A 22,834-nucleotide genomic window follows, 5' to 3' on the forward strand; every position below is an offset into this window, starting at 1 on the left:
CATAATAGTGAGAGAGTCCAGTCCATAGTGGATCTAACATAATAGTGAGAGTCCAGTCCATAGTGGATCTAGCATAATAGTGAGAGAGTCCAGTCCATAGTGGATCTAACATAATAGTGAGAGTCCAGTCCATAGTGGATCTAACATAATAGTGAGAGAGTCCAGTCCATAGTGGATCTAACATAATAATGAGAGTCCAGTCTATAGTGGATCTAACATAATAGTGTGAGAGTCCAGTCCATAGTGGATCTAACATAATAGTGTGAGAGTCCAGTCCATAGTGGATCTAACATAATTGTGAGAGTCCAGTCCAGTCCATAGTGGATCTAACATATCCAGTCCATAGTAGATCTAACATAATAGTGTGAGAGTCCAGTCCATAGTGGATCTAACATAATAGTGAGAAGTCCATAGTGGATCTAACATAATAGTGAGAGTCCAGTCCATAGTGGATCTAATATAATAGTGAGAGAGTCCAGTCCATAGTGGATCTAACATAATAGTGTGAGAGTCCAGTCCATAGTGGATCTAACATAATAGTGTGAGAGTCCAGTCCATAGTGGATCTAACATAATAGTGTGAGAGTCCAGTCCATAGTGGATCTAACATAATAGTGTGAGAGTTCAGTCCATAGTGGATCTAACATAATAGTGTGAGAGTCCAGTCCATAGTGGATCTAACATAATAGTATGAGAGTCCAGTCCATAGTGGATCTAACATAATAGTGTGAGAGTCCAGTCCATCGTGGATCTAACATAATAGTATGAGAGTCCAGTCCATAGTGGATCTAACATAATAGTGTGAGAGTCCAGTCCATAGTGGATCTAGCATAATTGTGAGAGTCCAGTCCAGTCCATAGTGGATCTAACATATCCAGTCCATAGTAGATCTAACATAATAGTGTGAGAGTCCAGTCCATAGTGGATCTAACATAATAGTGAGAAGTCCATAGTGGATCTAACATAATAGTGAGAGTCCAGTCCATAGTGGATCTAACATAATAGTGTGAGAGTCCAGTCCATAGTGGATCTAGTTAATAGTGAGTGCGGCAGCTGTTTATGACCCCCCTCCCCTTAGGAGCGGCTGCGTAATGTAATGTAATGTAATCAGAAAATGCCCAAATAAAGGAGGAGTGCGTTCAGAGCGTGGTGGGAGACTGTACGAGGGTGCAGCCCACATGTTTCTCCTCATGAGCTAAATTGAATCCTGTCTCTGTCTGATTCCTTTGCTTCTTGTCTTGTCTAATAGATGTGATCGGGGTTTGAACCTGACAGCTGTTAAAACATTAGCTACTGGTCGCACTTTGGACTTATCAAAACTTCATTTGTAGACGAAGCAGGAACAAGAACGTGTAACAATATAACAACCTTTTATTGAACTAAAAATGATGTCCTCTCAGGTGGGAGGCCTTCAAGGCGATGGTGGAGGACAAGAAGAAGAAGGTGGACTCAGCAGGAAGTCTTCACAATTACGGGCTGGAATGTGACGAGACAGAAGCGTGGATCCGAGACAAGACGCGCGTCATCGAGTCCACGCAGGACTTGGGTAACGACCTGGCCGCCGTCATGACCATCCAGAGGAAGCTGTACGGCATGGAGCGAGACCTGGCCGCCATCGACTCCAAGCTCCGCCTCCTGAGGGACGACGCCGACCGGCTGGCCGAGGACCACCCGGAGAACGCGGAGGAAATCTTGGCCCGCAGAGCCCAGCTGGACGCGGCCTGGGACGCGCTCAAGAAGACCCTGAAGGACCGAGAGGACTCTCTGGGCGAGGTCAGCAAGTTGCAGACCTTCCTCCAAGACCTGGACGACTTCCAGTCTTGGCTTTTCAGGACCCAGAAGGCGGTGGCGTCGGAGGAGACGCCCGCCTCGCTGCCGGAGGCCGAGGAGCAGCTGAGTCTTCACGACGCCGTGCGGGAGGACATCGACAACCACGAGGAGGACTACCACCGCGTAAGGGACGCCGGCGCTCGGGTCACACGTGGCCAGGAGGACGACCCGCAGTATCAGCAGCTGGAGCAGATGCTGGGCAGCGTGGACCGAGGGTGGGACGAGCTCCAGAAGATGTGGGACAGCCGCAAGAACTTCCTGGACCAGGGACTTGGCTTCCAGCAGTTCCTGAGGGACGCAAAGGCAGTGGAGGCCGTCCTCAACAACCAGGTACGAGAAAAAGTACAACGTTTTCGTCCACTTGATGCTCACGTGAGCTAGGGATGTCCCGATCCAGGTTTTTGCACTTCTGATCCGATACCGATATTGTTTTTGCACTTCCGATCCGATACCGATACTGACCGATACTGGCCTATCCGAGCATGTATTAAAGTTTAAAGTTATTTAGCCTACTTAGTTGTCAGAATCATGTTGAAAAGGGTTTTAGTACTCTTGATAACAACTAGCCAGCTGAATTAGGGGAGTTTGAATAATACACAATGGTTGGTAACAAGAAACTGACCTGTTTATTCAAGGATAAACACAAAATAGACAAAATTATACATGACAAACAGAAATGGCATCATTGAACTAGGGCTGGGCGATATGGCCTTTTATTAATATTGCGATATTTTAAGGCCATATTGCGATACACAATATATATCTGGATATTTTGCCTTAGCCTTGAATGAACACTTGATGCATATAATCACAGCAGTATGATGATTCTATGTGTTTTGATTGATTGATTGAGACTTTTATTAGTAGGTTGCACAGTGAAGTACATATTCCGTACAATTGACCACTAAATGGTAACACCCCAATAAGTTTTTACACTTGTTTAAGTCGGGGTCCACTTAAATTGATTGATGATACAGATATATACTATCAGATATATACTATCATCATAATACAGTCATCACACAAGATAATCACATTGAATTATTTACATTATTTATAATCCAGGGCGCCGGATGTAAGTGTCAAAAAGACAGCCAAAAGAGTTTGATATGAGAATAAATCTAAAGTTAAAATATAGGGTAGAAATGCACCCATTTGCAGGAAATGTAGTCTTGATTTTCAACATTTTCTTTCAAGGCTTGCATGTCTACATTAAAACATTCTTCTTCATACTGCATTAATATATGCTACTTTTAAACTTTCATGCAGAGAAGGAAATCACAACTAAAAAAATCACTAATTTTTTCATACGGTGTTGATGTGGAAATGTTTGCCTCGGCATTTTAATGGTGTGGACGTGTGGCACCGTATGGAGATAAGCGTCTCGACAGACATCACAATATTTGAACAATGATGACAAAAACTGTTTTCTCTGTCATGTCCGTGTGTCGAAAATTGTTATGCGCTTATTTTTTTATTTGATTTTGTGCGTGGCATAGATTTGCCGTGCGCAGAGGACGCTTGAGCAGTGCGCAATTGCACAGGCGAGCACCTTAGAGGAAACGTTGGTCACACGGCTGCGCTAGCATCACAGCTAACGTTAGCCATGCTGCTACCTCTCTGCTCGGGGAGGGCGTATACGTATGTGACGTATGACGTGACAGTATGTGACGTATGACGTGACAGTATGTGACGTATGACGTGACAGTATGTGACGTGTGTAAGAAGGTGCACTTGCTGTCTGTGAGAGGGAGACACAGGAAAGAGTGAGAAGAGCCTGTCGTGTAATGCCAGCAGCTAAAAGCAACTAATTCACAGACCTGTGGATGTGTTGAAGGTGTGCTGGAAAATGCGGAACGGAAATTGGGGCGCAGCAGAAAAGTGGAATGTATTATTTAAATCAGTGCGTTGGAAAACATGGACCGGAGTTTTTTTTTTAAACTGGATCTGGATCGGCATTTTCCCATGCCTTGCCAATACGCATTTTTGGCAAATATCGGCGGCCAATCCGATCCAAATATCGGATCGGGACATCCCTAACGTGAGCTTAACTTTAATAATAATAATAGATTTTATTTGTAAAAAGCACTTTACATTGAGTAAACAACCTCAAAGTGCTACAGTGTATTAAAAAAAATACAAATAAAAAGATATAAAAAATAAATAAAATTAAAAACTAGAACAGCCAAATAGCTAAAACTAGTATGCATACATCTAAAAAAAATTGCTTTTTTAAAAAGAAGGGTTTTTAAGCCTTTTTTAAAAGCATCCACAGTCTGTGGTGCCCTCAGGTGGTAAGGGAGAGCGTTCCACAGACTGGGAGCGGCGGAGCAGAAAGCCCAGTCTCCATTGTTTGTAGTTTGTACACCCATTTGCTGGTAAAGGTCCAAGAATGCAAGTTTTACTTTGTTCACTTCTTGTGAACGTCCACAGCAAGTAAGTAAATGTTATTTCTAATTGCATTTATTGACAGGAGTACACGCTGGCCCACGTGGACACGCCTGACACGCTGGCCGGGGCCGAGCAGGCCCTGAAGAAGCAGGAGGACTTCATGAGCACCATGGACGCCAACCAGGACAAGATCCTGGCCGTCCTGCAGGCAGGAAGCCGACTGCTGGACCACAACAATTTGTACTCTGGGAAAGTGGAGGACAAGATGGATGCCATTAATGACAGGTAAGAATGTCAATCATCATTATTACCGTATTTTCCGCACTATAAGGCGCACCTAAAAACCTCCAATTTCCTCAAAAGCTGACGGTGCGCCTTATAATCCGGTGCGCCTTATATATGGACCAATATTGAGCCACAACTACGGGATGCATAACGTAACCCCAGCCTCTACTGTAGCGTCTATTCTATGCTCCTTATAATGCGGTGCGCCTTATATATGAACAAAGTTTCAAAATAGGCCATTCATTGAAGGTGCGCCTTATAGTGCGGAAAATGCGAAAAGGATTTACAAATCGTTGTATTCTCTTTTTATTGACCAATTGACACGTGACAACTTCACTGCTTCATTTTAGCAGGCCATTTTGTACTGAGCAGCCAGGACGTCCCCCATGTTATCATGGCATTATTTGTCTAGCCCACATCTTGACATCCTCACAAACAGGATGCTCATTGCCATTAACTCCCAGAATGCACCTGGTCAGCAACACTAATGGGTATCGATCTTAAAGTGATATCGCGCACTCCTAACGGCCGTCCTTTTTTTGCCCGTTCAGCGTTTTTTTTAAAGATGTTTTCTTCTCCAGACAGAAGAAGAACGCGGCGCGGGCGCAGGAAGTGTCGGAGAAGCTGCGAGACAACCGCCACCTGCAGCACTTCCTGCAGAACACGCAAGACGTGAGTGGGCGGGTATTCCCCCGACCTCTCCTCCTCACTTCCTCAACCTGCCAACCTTTTGACCTTCCAGCTGACCTTGTGGATCAACGAGAAGATGCTGACGGCCCGGGACACGTCGTACGAGGAGGCCAGGAACCTGCACAGCAAGTGGCTGAAACATCAGGCCTTCATGGCCGAGCTGGCCTCCAACAAGGACTGGCTGACCAACCTGGACCAGGTCACATTTCATACCGCTTGTCCCTTTCGGGCTCACTCATATTAACACTCTCTAATACACATTTATGACAGGTCACTGCCGTTGTGTCCTTGAGCAAGTCACACAGATATTTGCCGCCATCTTAGAAGTACGCTAACTTTTCCTATGCCGTCATGCTAACGTTAGCATGCTAGCATTTTAAAAGTAGCATTTTAGCAAATGTTATTCATTTCTACCTAAATATCACGGCTTTTGATACTTAACGCCATCTTAGAAGTATGCTAACTTTTCCTATGTCGTCATGCTAACGTTAGCATGCTAACATTTAGTAGTAGCATTTTAGCTAAATTTATTCGTTTGTACCTAAATATCACAGCTTTTGATACTTAACGCCATCTTAAAGTATGCTAACTTTTCCTATGTCGTCATGCTTACGTTAGCATGCTAACATTTTAAAAGTAGCATTTTAGCAAATGTTATTCATCCATCCCATCCATCCATTTTCTACCGCTTATTCCCTTTTGGGGTCGCGGGGGGCGCTGGAGCCTATCTCAGCTACAATCGGGCGGAAGGCGGTGTACACCCTGGACAAGTCGCCACCTCATCGCAGGGCCTGTCGTCATGCTTACGTTAGCATGCTAACATTTTAAAAGTAGCATTTTAGCAAATGTTATTCATTTCTACCTAAATATCACGGCTTTTGATACTTAACGCCATCTTAGAAGTACGCTAACTTTTCCTATGCCTTCATGCTAATGTTAGCATGCTAACATTTTAAAAGTAGCATTTTAGCAAATGTTATTCATTTCTACCTCAATATCACGGCTTTTGATACTTAACACCATCTTAGAAGTATGCTAACTTTTCCTATGTCGTCATGCTAACGTTAGCATGCTAACATTTTAAAAGTAGCATTTTAGCAAATGTTATTCATTTCTACCTAAATATCACGGCTTTTGATACTTAACGCCATCTTAGAAGTATGCTAACTTTTCCTATGTCGTCATGCTAACGTTAGCATGCTAACATTTGATAGTAGCATTTTAGCTAAATTTATTCGTTTCTACCTAATTATCACAGCTTTTGATACTTAACGCCATCTTCAAGTATGCTAACTTTTCCTATGTCGTCATGCTTACGTTAGCATGCTAACATTTTAAAAGTAGCATTTTAGCAAATGTTATTCATTTCTACCTAAATATCACGGCTTTTGATACTTAACGCCATCTTAGAAGTATGCTAACTTTTCCTATGTCGTCATGCTTACGTTAGCATGCTAACATTTTAAAAGTAGCATTTTAGCAAATGTTATTCATTTCTACCTAAATATCACGGCTTTTGATACTTAACGCCATCTTAGAAGTACGCTAACTTTTCCTATGCCATCATGCTAACGTTAGCATGCTAACATTTTAAAAGTAGCATTTTAGCAAATGTTATTCATTTCTACCTAAATATCACGGCTTTTGATACTTAACGCCATCTTAGAAGTATGCTAACTTTTCCTATGTCGTCATGCTAACGTTAGCATGCTAACATTTGATAGTAGCATTTTAGCTAAATTTATTCGTTTGTACCTAAATATCACAGCTTTTGATACTTAACGCCATCTTAGAAGTATGCTAACTTTTCCTATGTCGTCATGCTTACGTTAGCATGCTAACATTTTATAGTACCATTTTGGCAAATTGTATTCATTTTCTGGCATTTGATACTTGGCACCATCTTAGAAGTACGCTAACTTTTCCCATGTCATCATGCTTACGTTAGCATGCTAACATTTAATAGTAGCATTTTAGCAAATGTTATTCATTTGTACCTAAATAGCACGCCTTTTGATACCTGGCGCCATCATGCTAACGTTAGCATGCTAACATTTAATAGTATCATTTTAGCTAATTGTATTCATTTGTACCTATATATCACGGCTTTTGATACTTGGCGCCATCTTAGAAGTACTCTAACATATTTTTATGTCATCATGCTTACATTAGCATGCTAACATTTTATAGTACCATTTTATTAATTTTATGGTTTTTGATACTTAACGCCATCTTAAAAGTATGCTAACTTTTCCTATGTCGTCATGCTTACGTTAGCATGCTAACATTTTAAAAGTAGCATTTTAGCAAATGTTATTCATTTCTACCTAAATATCACGGCTTTTGATACTTAACGCCATCTTAGAAGTACGCTAACTTTTCCTATGCCATCATGCTAACGTTAGCATGCTAACATTTTAAAAGTAGCATTTTAGCAAATGTTATTCATTTCTACCTAAATATCACGGCTTTTGATACTTAACCCCATCTTAGAAGTATGCTAACTTTTCCTATGTCGTCATGCTAACGTTAGCATGCTAACATTTGATAGTAGCATTTGAGCTAAATTTATTCGTTTGTACTTAAATATCACAGCTTTAACGCCATCTTAAAGTATGCTAACTTTTCCTATGTCGTCATGCTTACGTTAGCATGCTAACATTTTAAAAGTAGCATTTTAGCAAATGTTATTCATTTCTACCTAAATATCACGGCTTTTGATACTTAACGCCATCTTAGAAGTACGCTAACTTTTCCTATGCCTTCATGCTAATGTTAGCATGCTAACATTTTAAAAATAGCATTTTAGCAAATGTTATTCATTTCTACCTAAATATCACGGCTTTTGATATACTTAACGCCATCTTAGAAGTACGCTAACTTTTCCTATGCCATCATGCTAACGTTAGCATGCTAACATTTTAAAAGTAGCATTTTAGCAAATGTTATTCATTTCTACCTAAATATCACGGCTTTTGATACTTAACGCCATCTTAGAAGTATGCTAACTTTTCCTATGTCGTCATGCTAACGTTAGCATGCTAACATTTGATAGTAGCATTTTAGCTAAATTTATTCGTTTGTACCTAAATATCACGGCTTTTGATACTTAACGCCATCTTAAAGTATGCTAACTTTTCCTATGTCGTCATGCTTACGTTAGCATGCTAACATTTTAAAAGTAGCATTTTAGCAAATGTTATTCATTTCTACCTAAATATCACGGCTTTTGATACTTAACGCCATCTTAGAAGTACGCTAACTTTTCCTATGCCTTCATGCTAATGTTAGCATGCTAACATTTTAAAAGTAGCGTTTTAGCAAATGTTATTCATTTCTACCTAAATATCACGGCTTTTGATACTTAACGCCATCTTAGAAGTATGCTAACTTTTCCTATGTCGTCATGCTAATGTTAGCATGCTAACATTTGATAGTAGCATTTTAGCTAAATGTATTCGTTTGTACCTAAATATCACAGCTTTTGATACTTAACGCCATCTTAGAAGTATGCTAACTTTTCCTATGTCGTCATGCTTACGTTAGCATGCTAACATTTTATAGTACCATTTTGGCAAATTTTATTCATTTTCTGGCGTTTGATACTTGGCACCATCTTAGAAGTACGCTAACTTTTCCCATGTCATCATGTTTACATTAGCATGCTAACATTTTAAAAGTAGCATTTTAGCAAATGTTATTCATTTCTACTTAAATATCACGGCTTTTGATACTTAACGCCATCTTAGAAGTACGCTAACTTTTCCTATGCCTTCATGCTAATGTTAGCATGCTAACATTTTAAAAGTAGCATTTTAGCAAATGTTATTCATTTCTACCTAAATATCACGGCTTTTGATACTTAACGGCATCTTAGAAGTATGCTAACTTTTCCTATGTCGTCATGCTAACGTTGGCATGCTAACATTTGATAGTAGCATTTTAGCTAAACGTATTCGTTTGTACCTAAATATCACAGCTTTTGATACTTAACGCCATCTTAGAAGTATGCTAACTTTTCCTATGTCGTCATGCTAATGTTAGCATGCTAACATTTTAAAAGTAGCATTTTAGCAAATGTTATTCATTTCTACCTAAATATCACGGCTTTTGATACTTAACGCCATCTTAGAAGTATGCTAACTTTTCCTATGTCGTCATGCTAATGTTAGCATGCTAACATTTTAAAAGTAGCATTTTAGCAAATGTTATTCATTTCTACCTAAATATCACGGCTTTTGATACTTAACGCCATCTTAGAAGTACGCTAACTTTTCCTATGCCTTCATGCTAATGTTAGCATGCTAACATTTTAAAAGTAGCATTTTAGCAAATGTTATTCATTTCTACCTAAATATCACGGCTTTTGATACTTAACACCATCTTAGAAGTATGCTATCTTTTCCTATGTCGTCATGCTTACGTTAGCATGCTAACATTTTAAAAGTAGCATTTTAGCAAATGTTATTCATTTCTACCTAAATATCACGGCTTTTGATACTTAACGCCATCTTAGAAGTACGCTAACTTTTCCTATGTCGTCATGCTAACGTTAGCATGCTAACATTTTAAAAGTAGCATTTTAGCAAATGTTATTCATTTCTACCTAAATATCACGGCTTTTGATACTTAACGCCATCTTAGAAGTACGCTAACTTTTCCTATGCCTTCATGCTAATGTTAGCATGCTAACATTTTAAAAGTAGCGTTTTAGCAAATGTTATTCATTTCTACCTAAATATCACGGCTTTTGATACTTAACGCCATCTTAGAAGTATGCTAACTTTTCCTATGTCGTCATGCTAACGTTAGCATGCTAACATTTGATAGTAGCATTTTAGCTAAATGTATTCGTTTGTACCTAAATATCACAGCTTTTGATACTTAACGCCATCTTAGAAGTATGCTAACTTTTCCTATGTCGTCATGCTTACGTTAGCATGCTAACATTTTATAGTACCATTTTGGCAAATTTTATTCATTTTCTGGCGTTTGATACTTGGCACCATCTTAGAAGTACGCTAACTTTTCCCATGTCATCATGCTTACATTAGCATGCTAACATTTAATAGTAGCATTTTAGCAAATTTTATTCATTTGTACCTAAATAGCCCGCCTTTTGATACCTGGCGCCATCATGCTAACGTTAGCATGCTAACATTTAATAGTATCATTTTAGCTAATTGTATTCATTTGTACCTAAATATCACGGCTTTTGATACTTGGCGCCATCTTAGAAGTACGCTAACTTTTCCTATGCCATCATGCTAACGTTAGCATGCTAACATTTTAAAAGTAGCATTTTAGCAAATGTTATTCATTTCTACCTAAATATCACGGCTTTTGATACTTAACCCCATCTTAGAAGTACGCTAACTTTTCCTATGTCGTCATGCTAACGTTAGCATGCTAACATTTGATAGTAGCATTTGAGCTAAATTTATTCGTTTGTACTTAAATATCACAGCTTTAACGCCATCTTAAAGTATGCTAACTTTTCCTATGTCGTCATGCTTACGTTAGCATGCTAACATTTTAAAAGTAGAATTTTAGCAAATGTTATTCATTTCTACCTAAATATCACGGCTTTTGATACTTAACGCCATCTTAGAAGTATGCTAACTTTTCCTATGCCATCATGCTAACGTTAGCATGCTAACATTTTAAAAGTAGCATTTTAGCAAATGTTATTCATTTCTACCTAAATATCACGGCTTTTGATACTTAACGCCATCTTAGAAGTACGCTAACTTTTCCTATGCCTTCATGCTAATGTTAGCATGCTAACATTTTAAAAGTAGCATTTTAGCAAATGTTATTCATTTCTACCTAAATATCACGGCTTTTGATACTTAACGCCATCTTAGAAGTACGCTAACTTTTCCTATGCCTTCATGCTAACGTTAGCATGCTAACATTTTAAAAGTAGCATTTTAGCAAATGTTATTCATTTCTACCTAAATATCACGGCTTTTGATACTTAACGCCATCTTAGAAGTATGCTAACTTTTCCTTTGTCGTCATGCTAACGTTAGCATGCTAACATTTAGTAGTAGCATTTTAGCTAAATGTATTCGTTTGTACCTAAATATCACAGCTTTTGATACTTAACGCCATCTTAGAAGTATGCTAACTTTTCCTATGTCGTCATGCTTACGTTAGCATGCTAACATTTTATAGTACCATTTTGGCAAATTGTATTCATTTTCTGGCGTTTGATACTTGTCACCATCTTAGAAGTACGCTAACTTTTCCCATGTCATCATGCTTACATTAGCATGCTAACATTTAATAGTAGCATTTTAGAAAATGTTATTCATTTGTACCTAAATAGCCCGCCTTTTGATACCTGGCGCCATCATGCTAACGTTAGCATGCTAACATTTAATGGTATCATTTTAGCTAATTGTATTCATTTGTACCTATATATCACGGCTTTTGATACTTGGCGCCATCTTAGAAGTAAACATATTTTTATGTCATCATGCTTACATTAGCATGCTAACATTTTATAGTACCATTTTATTAATTTTATGGCTCTTGATACTTGGTGCCATCTTAGAAGTATGCTAACCTTTCCTATGTTATCATGCTAATGTTAGCATGTTAAAGTTTTATGATAGTATTTTGGCAAATTGTATTCATTTTAACCTTAGAACCATGGATTTTGATACTTGCCGCCATTTTATAATTATGTTATCCATTCCTATGTTAGCATGCTACTCTTAGCATGTTAACATATTATATTAGCATTTTAGCTAATTGTATTTGTTTAAACCTAAAAAATGAATGGCTTTAGATACTTGGTGCCGTCTTAGAAATACGCTAACTTCTTTCTTATCATGCTAATGCCAGAATGCTAACATTTAATGCTTGTACTTTTACTAATTGTATTGGTTTAAACTTAAATATTATGACTATTGATACTTTCTGTCATTTTGGAAGTACACTTGGTGCCATTTTAGGAGTACGCTAACTTCTTTCTTATCATGCTAATGCTAGCATGCTAACATTTAATGCTTGCTGATTGTATTTGTTTGAACTTAAGTATCAAACAGCTCCATTTTTGTTTCATCTGACATCACGTGGACAAAGATAAGACCTTCTGGAGGAAAGTTCTGTGGTCAGATGAAACAAAAATGGAGCTGTTTGGAGGAGAAAAGGTGAGGCCTTTAATCCCAGGAACACCATTCCTACCGTTAAGCATGGTGGTGGTAGTAGTATTATGCTCTGGGCCTGTTTTGCTGCCAATGGAACTGCTGCTTTACAGACCATGACTAAGTGGGACCTCAGATTAAAAAAAATCCCATAATGCTTCAATTTTTTTTTTACATTATGAATATTTAAATGAGACGGAGTTTGTTTCTGATTGTATTTGTGTTAGCCGTTTGTTGCTTTGCGAGTAAGCTAACAGGATGACATCAAACAGAACTTCCTGCTGCGCTTCCATGACCGGTGGCGTGCTGGCAAAGGAAGAAATGGCGACATTTTGGTGCAGATTCAATTTGCTGTTGCAATCCAGCCGCTGGTTGACTCCAACGTTGTTTGTGGCTCATTACTGCCACCATCAGGCCTGGAGTGGAACAACATCAATGAGTAGCTGGAGCGTACCTAATGTCGTTTCCTCATCGCAAAGGTGTTTTTGTCCGTAGGAGGGTCACGAGCTGATGACGTCCAAGCCTGAGTTGGAGCCCATCGTGAGCGAGCGTCTGGCCGCTCTCCACGATCTCTGGCGGATGCTGGAGTCCACCACGCAGGAGAAGGCGCGCCTGCTCTTCGACGCCAACCGCTCGGAGCTTTTCGACCAGAGCCTGACCGACATGAGGAAGTGGCTGGGCGAGTTGCAGCAGCAGCTTCACAGCGGCGACGACGCCGCCGCCGACGTCAAAGATCTGACCAACGCTAACATCCTGCTGAAGAAACATCAGGTGGGACTCCTCCCTCTCTCATAAAAATAGTATTTATTTTATATATATATATATATATATATATATATGTCTTAATAAGGTTATCCAAAAAATAGTGCTCGATACCGTAGTAGAGCGCAATATATGTATGTGTGGGAAAAAAATCACAAGACTACTTCATCTCTACAGGCCTGTTTCATGAGGGGTTCCCTCAATCATCAGGAGATTTTAATGGAAGCATTCACATACCATGGTTTATATAGGGCACAGAGTGGGTAGGTACAGGCTGGCCTAGAGGCGTGGTGATTGGCTCATGTGTTACCTAGGAGGTGTTTCCGTCTGTGGCGGCATGCTGATACAATTTCGCTGCGCTTGTTGAGGGATGACAGGTCTGGACGGTAAATAATAAACAGTTTCTCTTTCAAGCATAGGTTGCATCTTTTATTACCACTATTGTAAGGTGTGCTGGATGCAAGAATTTGCCATGTTATTGAATATTCAACATTATTGTCTTTGAGGTCCCAAATGTGTTTGCTGAGTTCTGTGGTATTCCGCAGGTTTTGGTTCCTGAAAGAAGCCTTGTGATTGTTCCATCTGGTTTCAAACTCTCCCTCGGTTAATCCTACATATGTGTCGTATGTGTTAATGTCCTTGCGTGTTACCTTAGATTGGTAAACAACTGATGTTTGTAAGCACCCCCCGTTGAGAGGCCAATCAGGTTTCTTGCGGCAGTTGCAGCCTTTGTTGGTTTTGGAGTCGCTCTGTCCGGGGGCCGACGGCTCATTTGCAATTGTTTTGTTGTGGTTTGAGATAATTTGTCGTATATTGTTCATACAGCTGTAGCTCAATTTAATGTTGTTCTTGTTGAATACTTTTCTTAGGGTGTTGCCTTTGGGGAAGTGTTTGTCAATCAGAGTGAGGAATTTGTGGCCAATGTTAGTTGAGACGTTTTTGCTGTATGGGGGGTTGTACCAGATGATGTTGTTTCGTTTTTTGTTCTTTTTTGGTTGGTTTCCTGGCGTGGGTTCATAGGTGAGGGTGAAATTGTATCCGCTTTCATCAAGTGCTTTTTGGTACGGGGGGGTTGCTTGGTCAAATTCAGCTTTGCTAGCATCAATAGCCTTTTATTAATTCCGGTAGGTATTCTTTTCGTGGTGGTGGGTGGGTGGTTGCTGTCATGGTGCACGTATTGGAGTGTTGTGTTGGGTTTCGTGAATGGTTGGTAGCTGTTATTTCTCAGGTTGAAAGTGACGTCAAGGAAGTTGACGGTTTGCTTGTTGGCTTCAATCGTGATCCGTAGGCCGTTCTCTTTGAAAATTTGGCATATGCGCTTCTTGGTATTCTCGCTGCTCCTTGGCGAGGCGCGACACACTGCCAGTCCGTCATCACGGTAAATACCAAGGTTCAGATTGAGGCTGGCGAGCTGGGAGAGGAGGAAACTCCCAACGAGTTCACACGTTTCTGCTCCGTCAAAACTTCCCATGGTGACGTCAAATGTTGCATTGTTCTTTTTTTGCCATGGTGTACTGTTGTGGATGAGAAACAAAACACCACTCAACCAATGGAGAAATACAGCAGCAGTAATCAAATGGTTCAACAACATCCAAGAAAAACAACAGCACAACTTTATCTCCTTTGATATCGAATAATTTTACCCTTCCATCACGCAAGACCTACTGACTCAAGCACTAGACTTCGCCTCAGACTACGACTCAATCACAGGCAACGAAAGAAACATCATCATCCACGCAAAAAACTCCATTCTCATCCACAACAGTACACCATGGCAAAAAAAGAACAATGCAACATTTGACGTCACCATGGGAAGTTTTGACGGAGCAGAAACGTGTGAACTCGTTGGGAGTTTCCTCCTCTCCCAGCTCGCCAGCCTCAATCTGAACCTTCGTATTTACCGTGATGACGGACTGGCAGTGTGTCGCGCCTCGCCAAGGAGCAGCGAGAATACCAAGAAGCGCATATGCCAAATTTTCAAAGAGAACGGCCTATGGATCACGATTGAAGCCAACAAGCAAACCGTCAACTTCCTCGACGTCACTTTCAACCTGAGAAATAACAGCTACCAACCATTCACGAAATCCAACACAACACTCCAATACGTGCACCATGACAGCAACCACCCACCCACCACCACGAAAAGAATACCTACCGGAATTAATAAAAGGCTATCGATGCTGTCATCTAGCAAAGCTGAATTTGACCAAGCAACCCCCCCGTACCAAAAAGCCCTTGATGAAAGCGGTTACAATTTCACCCTCACCTATGAACCCACGCCAGGAAACCAACCAAAAAAGAACAGAAAACGAAACAACATCATCTGGTACAACCCCCCATACAGCAAAAACGTCTCAACTAACATTGGCCACAAATTCCTCAGTCTGATTGACAAACACTTCCCCAAAGGCAACACCCTAAGAAAAGTATTCAACAAGAACAACATTAAATTGAGCTACAGCTGCATGAACAATATACGACAAATGATCTCAAACCACAACAAAACAATTGCAAATGAGCCGTCGGCCCCCGGACAGAGCGACCCCAAAACCAACAAAGGCTGCAACTGCCGCAAGAAACCTGATTGCCCTCTCAACGGGGGGTGCTTACAAACATCAGTTGTTTACCAATCTAAGGTAACACGCAAGGACATTAACACATCCGACACATATGTAGGATTAACCGAGGGAGAGTTTAAAACCAGATGGAACAATCACAAGGCTTCTTTCAGGAACCAAAACCTGCGGAATACCACAGAACTCAGCAAACACATTTGGGACCTCAAAGACAATAATGTTGAATATTCAATAACATGGCAAATTCTTGCATCCAGCACACCTTACAATAGTGGTAATAAATGCTTGAAAGAGAAACTGTTTATTATATACCGTCCAGACCTGTCATCCCTCAACAAGTGCAGCGAAATTGTATCAGCATGCCGCCACAGACGGAAACACCTCCTAGGTAACACATGAGCCAATCACCACGCCCCTACGCCAGCCTGTACCTACCCACTCTGTGCCCTATATAAACCATGGTATGTGAATGCTTCCATTAAAATCTCCTGATGATTGAGGGAACCCCTCATGAAACAGGCCTGTAGAGATGAAGTAGTCTTGTGATTTTTTTCCCACACATACATATATATACAGGTAAAAGCCAGTAAATTAGAATATTTTGAAAAACTTGATTTATTTCAGTAATTGCATTCAAAAGGTGTAACTTGTACATTATATTTATTCATTGCACACAGACTGATGCATTCAAATGTTTATTTCATTTAATTTTGATGATTTGAAGTGGCAACAAATGAAAATCCAAAATTCCGTGTGTCACAAAATTAGAATATTACTTAAGGCTAATACAAAAAAGGGATTTTTAGAAATGTTGGCCAACTGAAAAGTATGAAAATGAAAAATATGAGCATGTACAATACTCAATACTTGGTTGGAGCTCCTTTTGCCTCAATTACTGCGTTAATGCGGCGTGGCATGGAGTCGATGAGTTTCTGGCACTGCTCAGGTGTTATGAGAGCCCAGGTTGCTCTGATAGTGGCCTTCAACTCTTCTGCGTTTTTGGGTCTGGCATTCTGTATCTTCCTTTTCACAATACCCCACAGATTTTCTATGGGGCTAAGGTCAGGGGAGTTGGCGGGCCAATTTAGAACAGAAATACCATGGTCCGTAAACCAGGCACGGGTAGATTTTGCGCTGTGTGCAGGCGCCAAGTCCTGTTGTAGCTTGAAATCTCCATCTCCATAGAGCAGGTCAGCAGCAGGAAGCATGAAGTGCTCTAAAACGACGGCTGCGTTGACCCTGGATCTCAGGAAACAGAGTGGACCGACACCAGCAGATGACATGGCACCCCAAACCATCACCCAACCATGCAGATTTTGCATTTCCTTTGGAAATCGAGGTCCCAGAGTCTGGAGGAAGACAGGAGAGGCACAGGATCCACGTTGCCTGAAGTCTAGTGTAAAGTTTCCACCATCAGTGATGGTTTGGGGTGCCATGTCATCTGCTGGTGTCGGTCCACTCTGTTTCCTGAGATCCAGGGTCAACGCAGCCGTCTACCAGCAAGTTTTAGAGCACTTCATGCTTCCTGCTGCTGACCTGCTCTATGGAGATGGAGATTTCAAGTTCCAACAGGACTTGGCGCCTGCACACAGCGCAAAATCTACCCGTGCCTGGTTTACAGACCATGGTATTTCTGTTCTAAATTGGCCCGCCAACTCCCCTGACCTTAGCCCCGTAGAAAATCTGTGGGGTATTGTGAAAAGGAAGATGCAGAATGCCAGACCCAAAAACGCAGAAGAGTTGAAGGCCACTATCAGAGCAACCTGGGCTCTCATAACACCTGAGCAGTGCCAGAAACTCATCGACTCCATGCCACGCCGCATTAACGCAGTAATTGAGGCAAAAGGAGCTCCAACCAAGTATTGAGTATTGTACATGCTCATATTTTTCATTTTCATACTTTTCAGTTGGCCAACATTTCTAAAAATCCCTTTTTTGTATTAGCCTTAAGTAATATTCTAATTTTGTGACACACGGAATTTTGGATTTTCATTTGTTGCCACTTCAAATCATCAAAATTAAATGAAATAAACATTTGAATGCATCAGTCTGTGTGCAATGAATAAATATAATGTACAAGTTACACCTTTTGAATGCAATTACTGAAATAAATCAAGTTTTTCAAAATATTCTAATTTACTGGCTTTTACCTGTATATGTATGTGTATATATATATATATATATATATATATATATATATATATATATATATGTATGTGTATATATATATATATATATATATATATATATATATATATATATATATATATATATATATATATATATATATATATATATATATTTTCCCTTAAAAACATGTACAATCGCCAGGTGATGGAGAACCAGGTGAGAGATCGAGCACGCGAGCTGGAGGAGCTCCAGGAAGCGGTGAAAAAGCACGGCGGCGCCCGTGAGGACCAACCCGAGCTGGAGGTGGAACAACAGTCGCTGCAGTTGGAGTTCCAGCAGCTGATCGCTCCTTTAGCTCAGCGCAGAGACAAACTGGAGGCGGCCAAGGAGCTCCACCAGTTGCACAGGGACATGGCTGATGAACTCGTGAGACCAAAGATTTGTCGTTTTTTTTTTACCACGAAAGAAAATCTGATCTTTTGGTTTTTTTGTTTTGTCGTCGTGCCGCTTAGCTGTGGGTGGAAGAGAGAACGCCGCTCGCGCTGTCACAAGATCACGGCCACGACCTGCAGACGGTGCAGATGTTGCAGAAAAGGAACCAGGTAGTTTCATGTGGACACTTCATTAGGTACACCACCATGCAAAGTCAGACTTGACTAAAATAATAATGCTCAACTTTCATAATCAGCACTTTCCTGGTGTCTTGGTTTTCTTTTGATACTTAAAATAAAGGAGATGTTTAAAACATTACTATTTTATTAGAAAAATGTTTATGATCAATTTTATTTTAGGTTTTATTCTAAGGAATTGTATTTATTTTTACATGTTTTGGTTAAAAACTATGATTATTTTTAATTGGACAGCAACGGTATAACATTTACTTACATGTACTTTTTTTCTAATAAATAAAATAAAGTAGATGTTCTATTTTACTAGAAAAATAATAATGACAAATTTAGAATTTTGTTTTAGGTTTTATCGTAAAGAAAAAAAAACCATTCAGATTCATTTTGATTGGGCAGCAACAATATAATAGCTACTATAAACTTATTTTTTAAATAAATACAATGATTTTACTAGGAAAATAGTCATGTCAAATTTAGAATTTTATTGTAGGTTTTATCCAGAGGGGGGGAAAAATTCTATGTATTCTGGATAAAAACAACAACAATAAAATTATATTTAATTGGACAGCAGCAAAATAATATTTACTAAATACCTGTATACATTTTTTCCTAATAAATAAAATAAAGGGGGTGTTTAAAACCTTGCCATTTTACTATAAAAATAATAATGACAAATTTAGAATTTTGTTTTAGGTTTTATCCTAAAGAAAAAAACAATTCTACACATTTTGAATACAAAGAAAATTCAGATTAATTTTGATTGGGCAGCAACAACATAATATTTATGGAATAGACTTTTTAATAATAAATCAAATAAAGGAGATGTTAAAAACCTTAATATTTTACTAGGAAAAGAATAATGACAACAAATTTAGAATTTTATCTTAAGTTTTATCCTAAAGTAAACAACAAATCTACATGTTTTGGATAAAAAACAGAACATTCAGATCATTTTTAATTGGACAGCAACAATATATTTACCTAATAAACTTTTCTTTTAAAAATAAAATAAAGAGGTTTAAATCCTTACTATTTTTCTAAGAAAATATATAAAACAAATACGATTATTTTTTATTGGACAGCAACAATTCAAATCTTTATTTAATTTACTTTAAAAGAAATAAAGATGATGTGTAAAATATTACTATTTATTTTAAGAAAATAATAATGAAAAATTTGGAATTGTATTTTTGGTTTTATCCTAAAGAAAAATAATTTTGATGTTTTGGATTAAAAAAACAGTTTGGATTATTTTTATTTGAACTGCAAAAATGCTATTTGCTAAATAAATATACGTACAAAAATAAATAAAGTAGATGTTTAAAACTTTATAATTTTACTAGAAAAATTATAATAATAATGACAAATTTAGACTTTTTTTTCAGGTTTTATCCAAAAGAAAACATATTTTCTACATGTTTTGGATTAAATAAAGAATCTGCTTATTTTAATTTGGACATCAACAGTATATTTACTGAATATACTTAAAAAAAAAAGAAAAAGATATGATTAAAATCTTACTATTTTTAAAGAATATGACACATTTTTAATTTTAATTAGGTATTATCCAAAAATATTTTGGATAAAAAATATTATTTTAATTAGACAGCAACAAATAATTATTATTTTTCCCCTAATGAAATAAAATATATATTTAAAACGTTACTATTTTACTGGGAAAGTAATAATGATGACACATTTACAATTGTATTTTAGGTTTTAGCCTAAAGAAAAAAAAATCTACATGTTTTGGATAAAAAAAACATTCAGATATTTTTTATTGGACAGCAATAATATATTATATTATATATTTACCTAATAAACTTTTTTTTTTTTAAATAACAAAATAAGGATGTTTAAAACCTTACTATTTTTCTAAGAAAATAATAATTACTATTTTTGGTTTTATCCTAATTGTCCCAACAATTAACATGAAATCACAAAATATTAATATAACATGCTACAAAAATATATCAAACAAAAACAAATATTAGTATGATATATTTTTTTATATATTAAAATTAAATACATATAAATTATTGTATAAATACATGTCTTTTTGTACAATTATATATTTTGTTGTTGTTGGTGTTTTTATCAATTTTATGGCGTTTCAGAATAAAAAGAGCACGTCTATCACTTCTGCTTTAAAGAGTTACCAAAATATTCTTAATATTTGACAAGCTCAACTTATTGTCAAGTCAGCATAATTCTCTTCTGGACGCCAAGCTGCAGGTGTACCTAATGAAATGACTATAAGTTGATGGTTTTGTGGTGTGCAGACCTTGCAGAAGGAGATCGAAGGCCATCAGCCTCGCGTTGACGACGTGCTGGAGCGAGGACGCGGGATGGTGTCGGCCGCCGGCGAGGAGGACGGGCCGGAGGGCGAGCGCATCGCGGAGCGGCTGCGAGACCTGGAGGAGGCGTGGACCAGGCTGCGGGACGAGATGGACAAACGCCAGGACAGACTGAACCACGGCCGCTCGGCACAGCAGTTCTACAACGACGCCGACGAGGCCGAGGCTTGGATCGGAGAACAAGAACTGTACATGATCGCTGAGGACAAACCCAAGGTAGGACATCATGTCAATTATAACTTGATTCATCACTGAGGGCCACCCTCTGCAAATGCTGCCCTCTAGTGGACAACAATAGGACAGGAGGCCCTTTAAATGCTGCCCTCTAGTGGACAACAATAGGACAGGAGGCCCTTTAAATGCTACCCTCTAGTGGACAACAATAGGACAGTAGGCTCTTTAAATGCTGCCCTCTAGTGGACAACAATAGGACAGCAGGCCCTTTAAATGCTGCCTTCTAGTGGACAACAATAGGACAGCAATCCCTTTAAATGCTGCCCTCTAGTAGACAATAATAGGACAGCAGGGCCTTTAAATGTCGCCCTCTAGTGGACAACAATAGGACAGCAGGCCCTTTAAATGCTGCCCTCTAGTGGACAACAATAGGACAGCAGGCCCTTTAAATGCTGCCCTCTAGTGGACAACAATAGGACAGTAGGCCCTTTATATGCTGCCCTCTAGTGGACAACAATAGGACAGCAGTCCCTTTAAATGCTGCCCTCTAGTGGACAACAATAAGACAGTAGGCCCTTTAAATGCTGCCCTCTAGTGGACAACAATAGGACAGTAGGCCCTTTAAATGCTGCCCTCTAGTGGACAACAATAGGACAGTAGGCCCTTTATATGCTGCCCTCTAGTGGACATTAATAGGACAGCAAGCCTTTTAAATGTTGCCCTCTAGTGAACATTAATAGGACAGCAGGGCCTTTAAATGTCGCCCTCTAGTGGACATTAATAGGACAGCACGTCCTCTAAATGTTAACCTCTAGTGGACATTAATAGGACAGCAGGGCCTTTAAATGTCGCCCTCTAGTGGACATTAATAGGACAGCACGCCCTCTAAATGTTGCCCTCTAGTGGACATTAATAGGACAGCAGGGCCTTTAAATGTCGCCCTCTAGTGGACATTAATAGGACAGCACGCCCTCTAAATGTTGCCCTGTAGTGGACATTAATAGGACAGTAGGCCCTTTAAATGCTGCCCTCTAGTGGACAACAATAGGACAGTAGGCCCTTTATATGATGCCCTCTAGTGGACATTAATAGGACAGCAAGCCTTTTAAATGTTGCCCTCTAGTGAACATTAATAGGACAGCAGGGCCTTTAAATGTCGCCCTCTAGTGGACATTAATAGGACAGCACGTCCTCTAAATGTTAACCTCTAGTGGACATTAATAGGACAGCAGGGCCTTTAAATGTCGCCCTCTAGTGGACATTAATAGGACAGCACGCCCTCTAAATGTTGCCCTCTAGTGGACATTAATAGGACAGCAGGGCCTTTAAATGTCGCCCTCTAGTGGACATTAATAGGACAGCACGCCCTCTAAATGTTGCCCTCTAGTGGACATTAATAGGACAGCAGGGCCTTTAAATGTCGCCCTCTAGTGAACATTAATAGGACAGCACGCCCTTTAAATGCTGCCCTCTAGTGGACATCAACAGGACTGCAGTCTCTTCATTAAAAGGCCCGTAAAAAAAGAATTATTTATTGATTTTTGAATGGACATTCAGAGATGTACTTTGAATGAACTCTTAAGTTGTAAGAAACAGTAGTTTGAACATTAAGCCTCTCTAGTGATGTCGTTTTCTGGAAGTTGGTTGAACTCTGAATTGTGCAACACTGGTTAAAATTAGTAGAAGTTTTTGTTTTTCTCCCAACGTTTGGTAAAAGGAAGACTTCTACAACGGCAGATTAGTTTCAGAGGTGTACTTTTCCTGAAAATTTATTTTTTTTGTTCTACTTTAGAGTTTACATTTCTCACAATTATATTTGGCCGAGATCCCAACCGATGAAGAAATGTTGGTCAAACT

General features: G+C 39.2%; 1 protein-coding gene across 4 annotated transcripts in view; it reads left to right on the plus strand.

Annotated features, from left to right (window-relative positions):
• Window positions 1–22,834, plus strand: part of sptb (spectrin, beta, erythrocytic) — a 230,630-nt gene that overhangs the window by 124,227 nt on the left and 83,569 nt on the right. For all 4 annotated transcript variants that reach the window (XM_061969202.2, XM_061969200.1, XM_061969201.1 and 1 more), the window contains 8 exons: window positions 1,400–2,159; window positions 4,303–4,505; window positions 5,087–5,177; window positions 5,248–5,394; window positions 12,848–13,123; window positions 18,022–18,246; window positions 18,333–18,422; window positions 20,729–21,019. In XM_061969202.2, coding sequence (XP_061825186.1) covers window positions 1,400–2,159; window positions 4,303–4,505; window positions 5,087–5,177; window positions 5,248–5,394; window positions 12,848–13,123; window positions 18,022–18,246; window positions 18,333–18,422; window positions 20,729–21,019 — 2,083 coding nt within the window. The remainder of the gene's footprint in view (window positions 1–1,399; window positions 2,160–4,302; window positions 4,506–5,086; window positions 5,178–5,247; window positions 5,395–12,847; window positions 13,124–18,021; window positions 18,247–18,332; window positions 18,423–20,728; window positions 21,020–22,834) is intronic.

Source organism: Nerophis lumbriciformis, linkage group LG08, assembly GCF_033978685.3.
Source record: "Nerophis lumbriciformis linkage group LG08, RoL_Nlum_v2.1, whole genome shotgun sequence".
Classification (NCBI taxonomy): Eukaryota; Metazoa; Chordata; class Actinopteri; order Syngnathiformes; family Syngnathidae; genus Nerophis; species Nerophis lumbriciformis.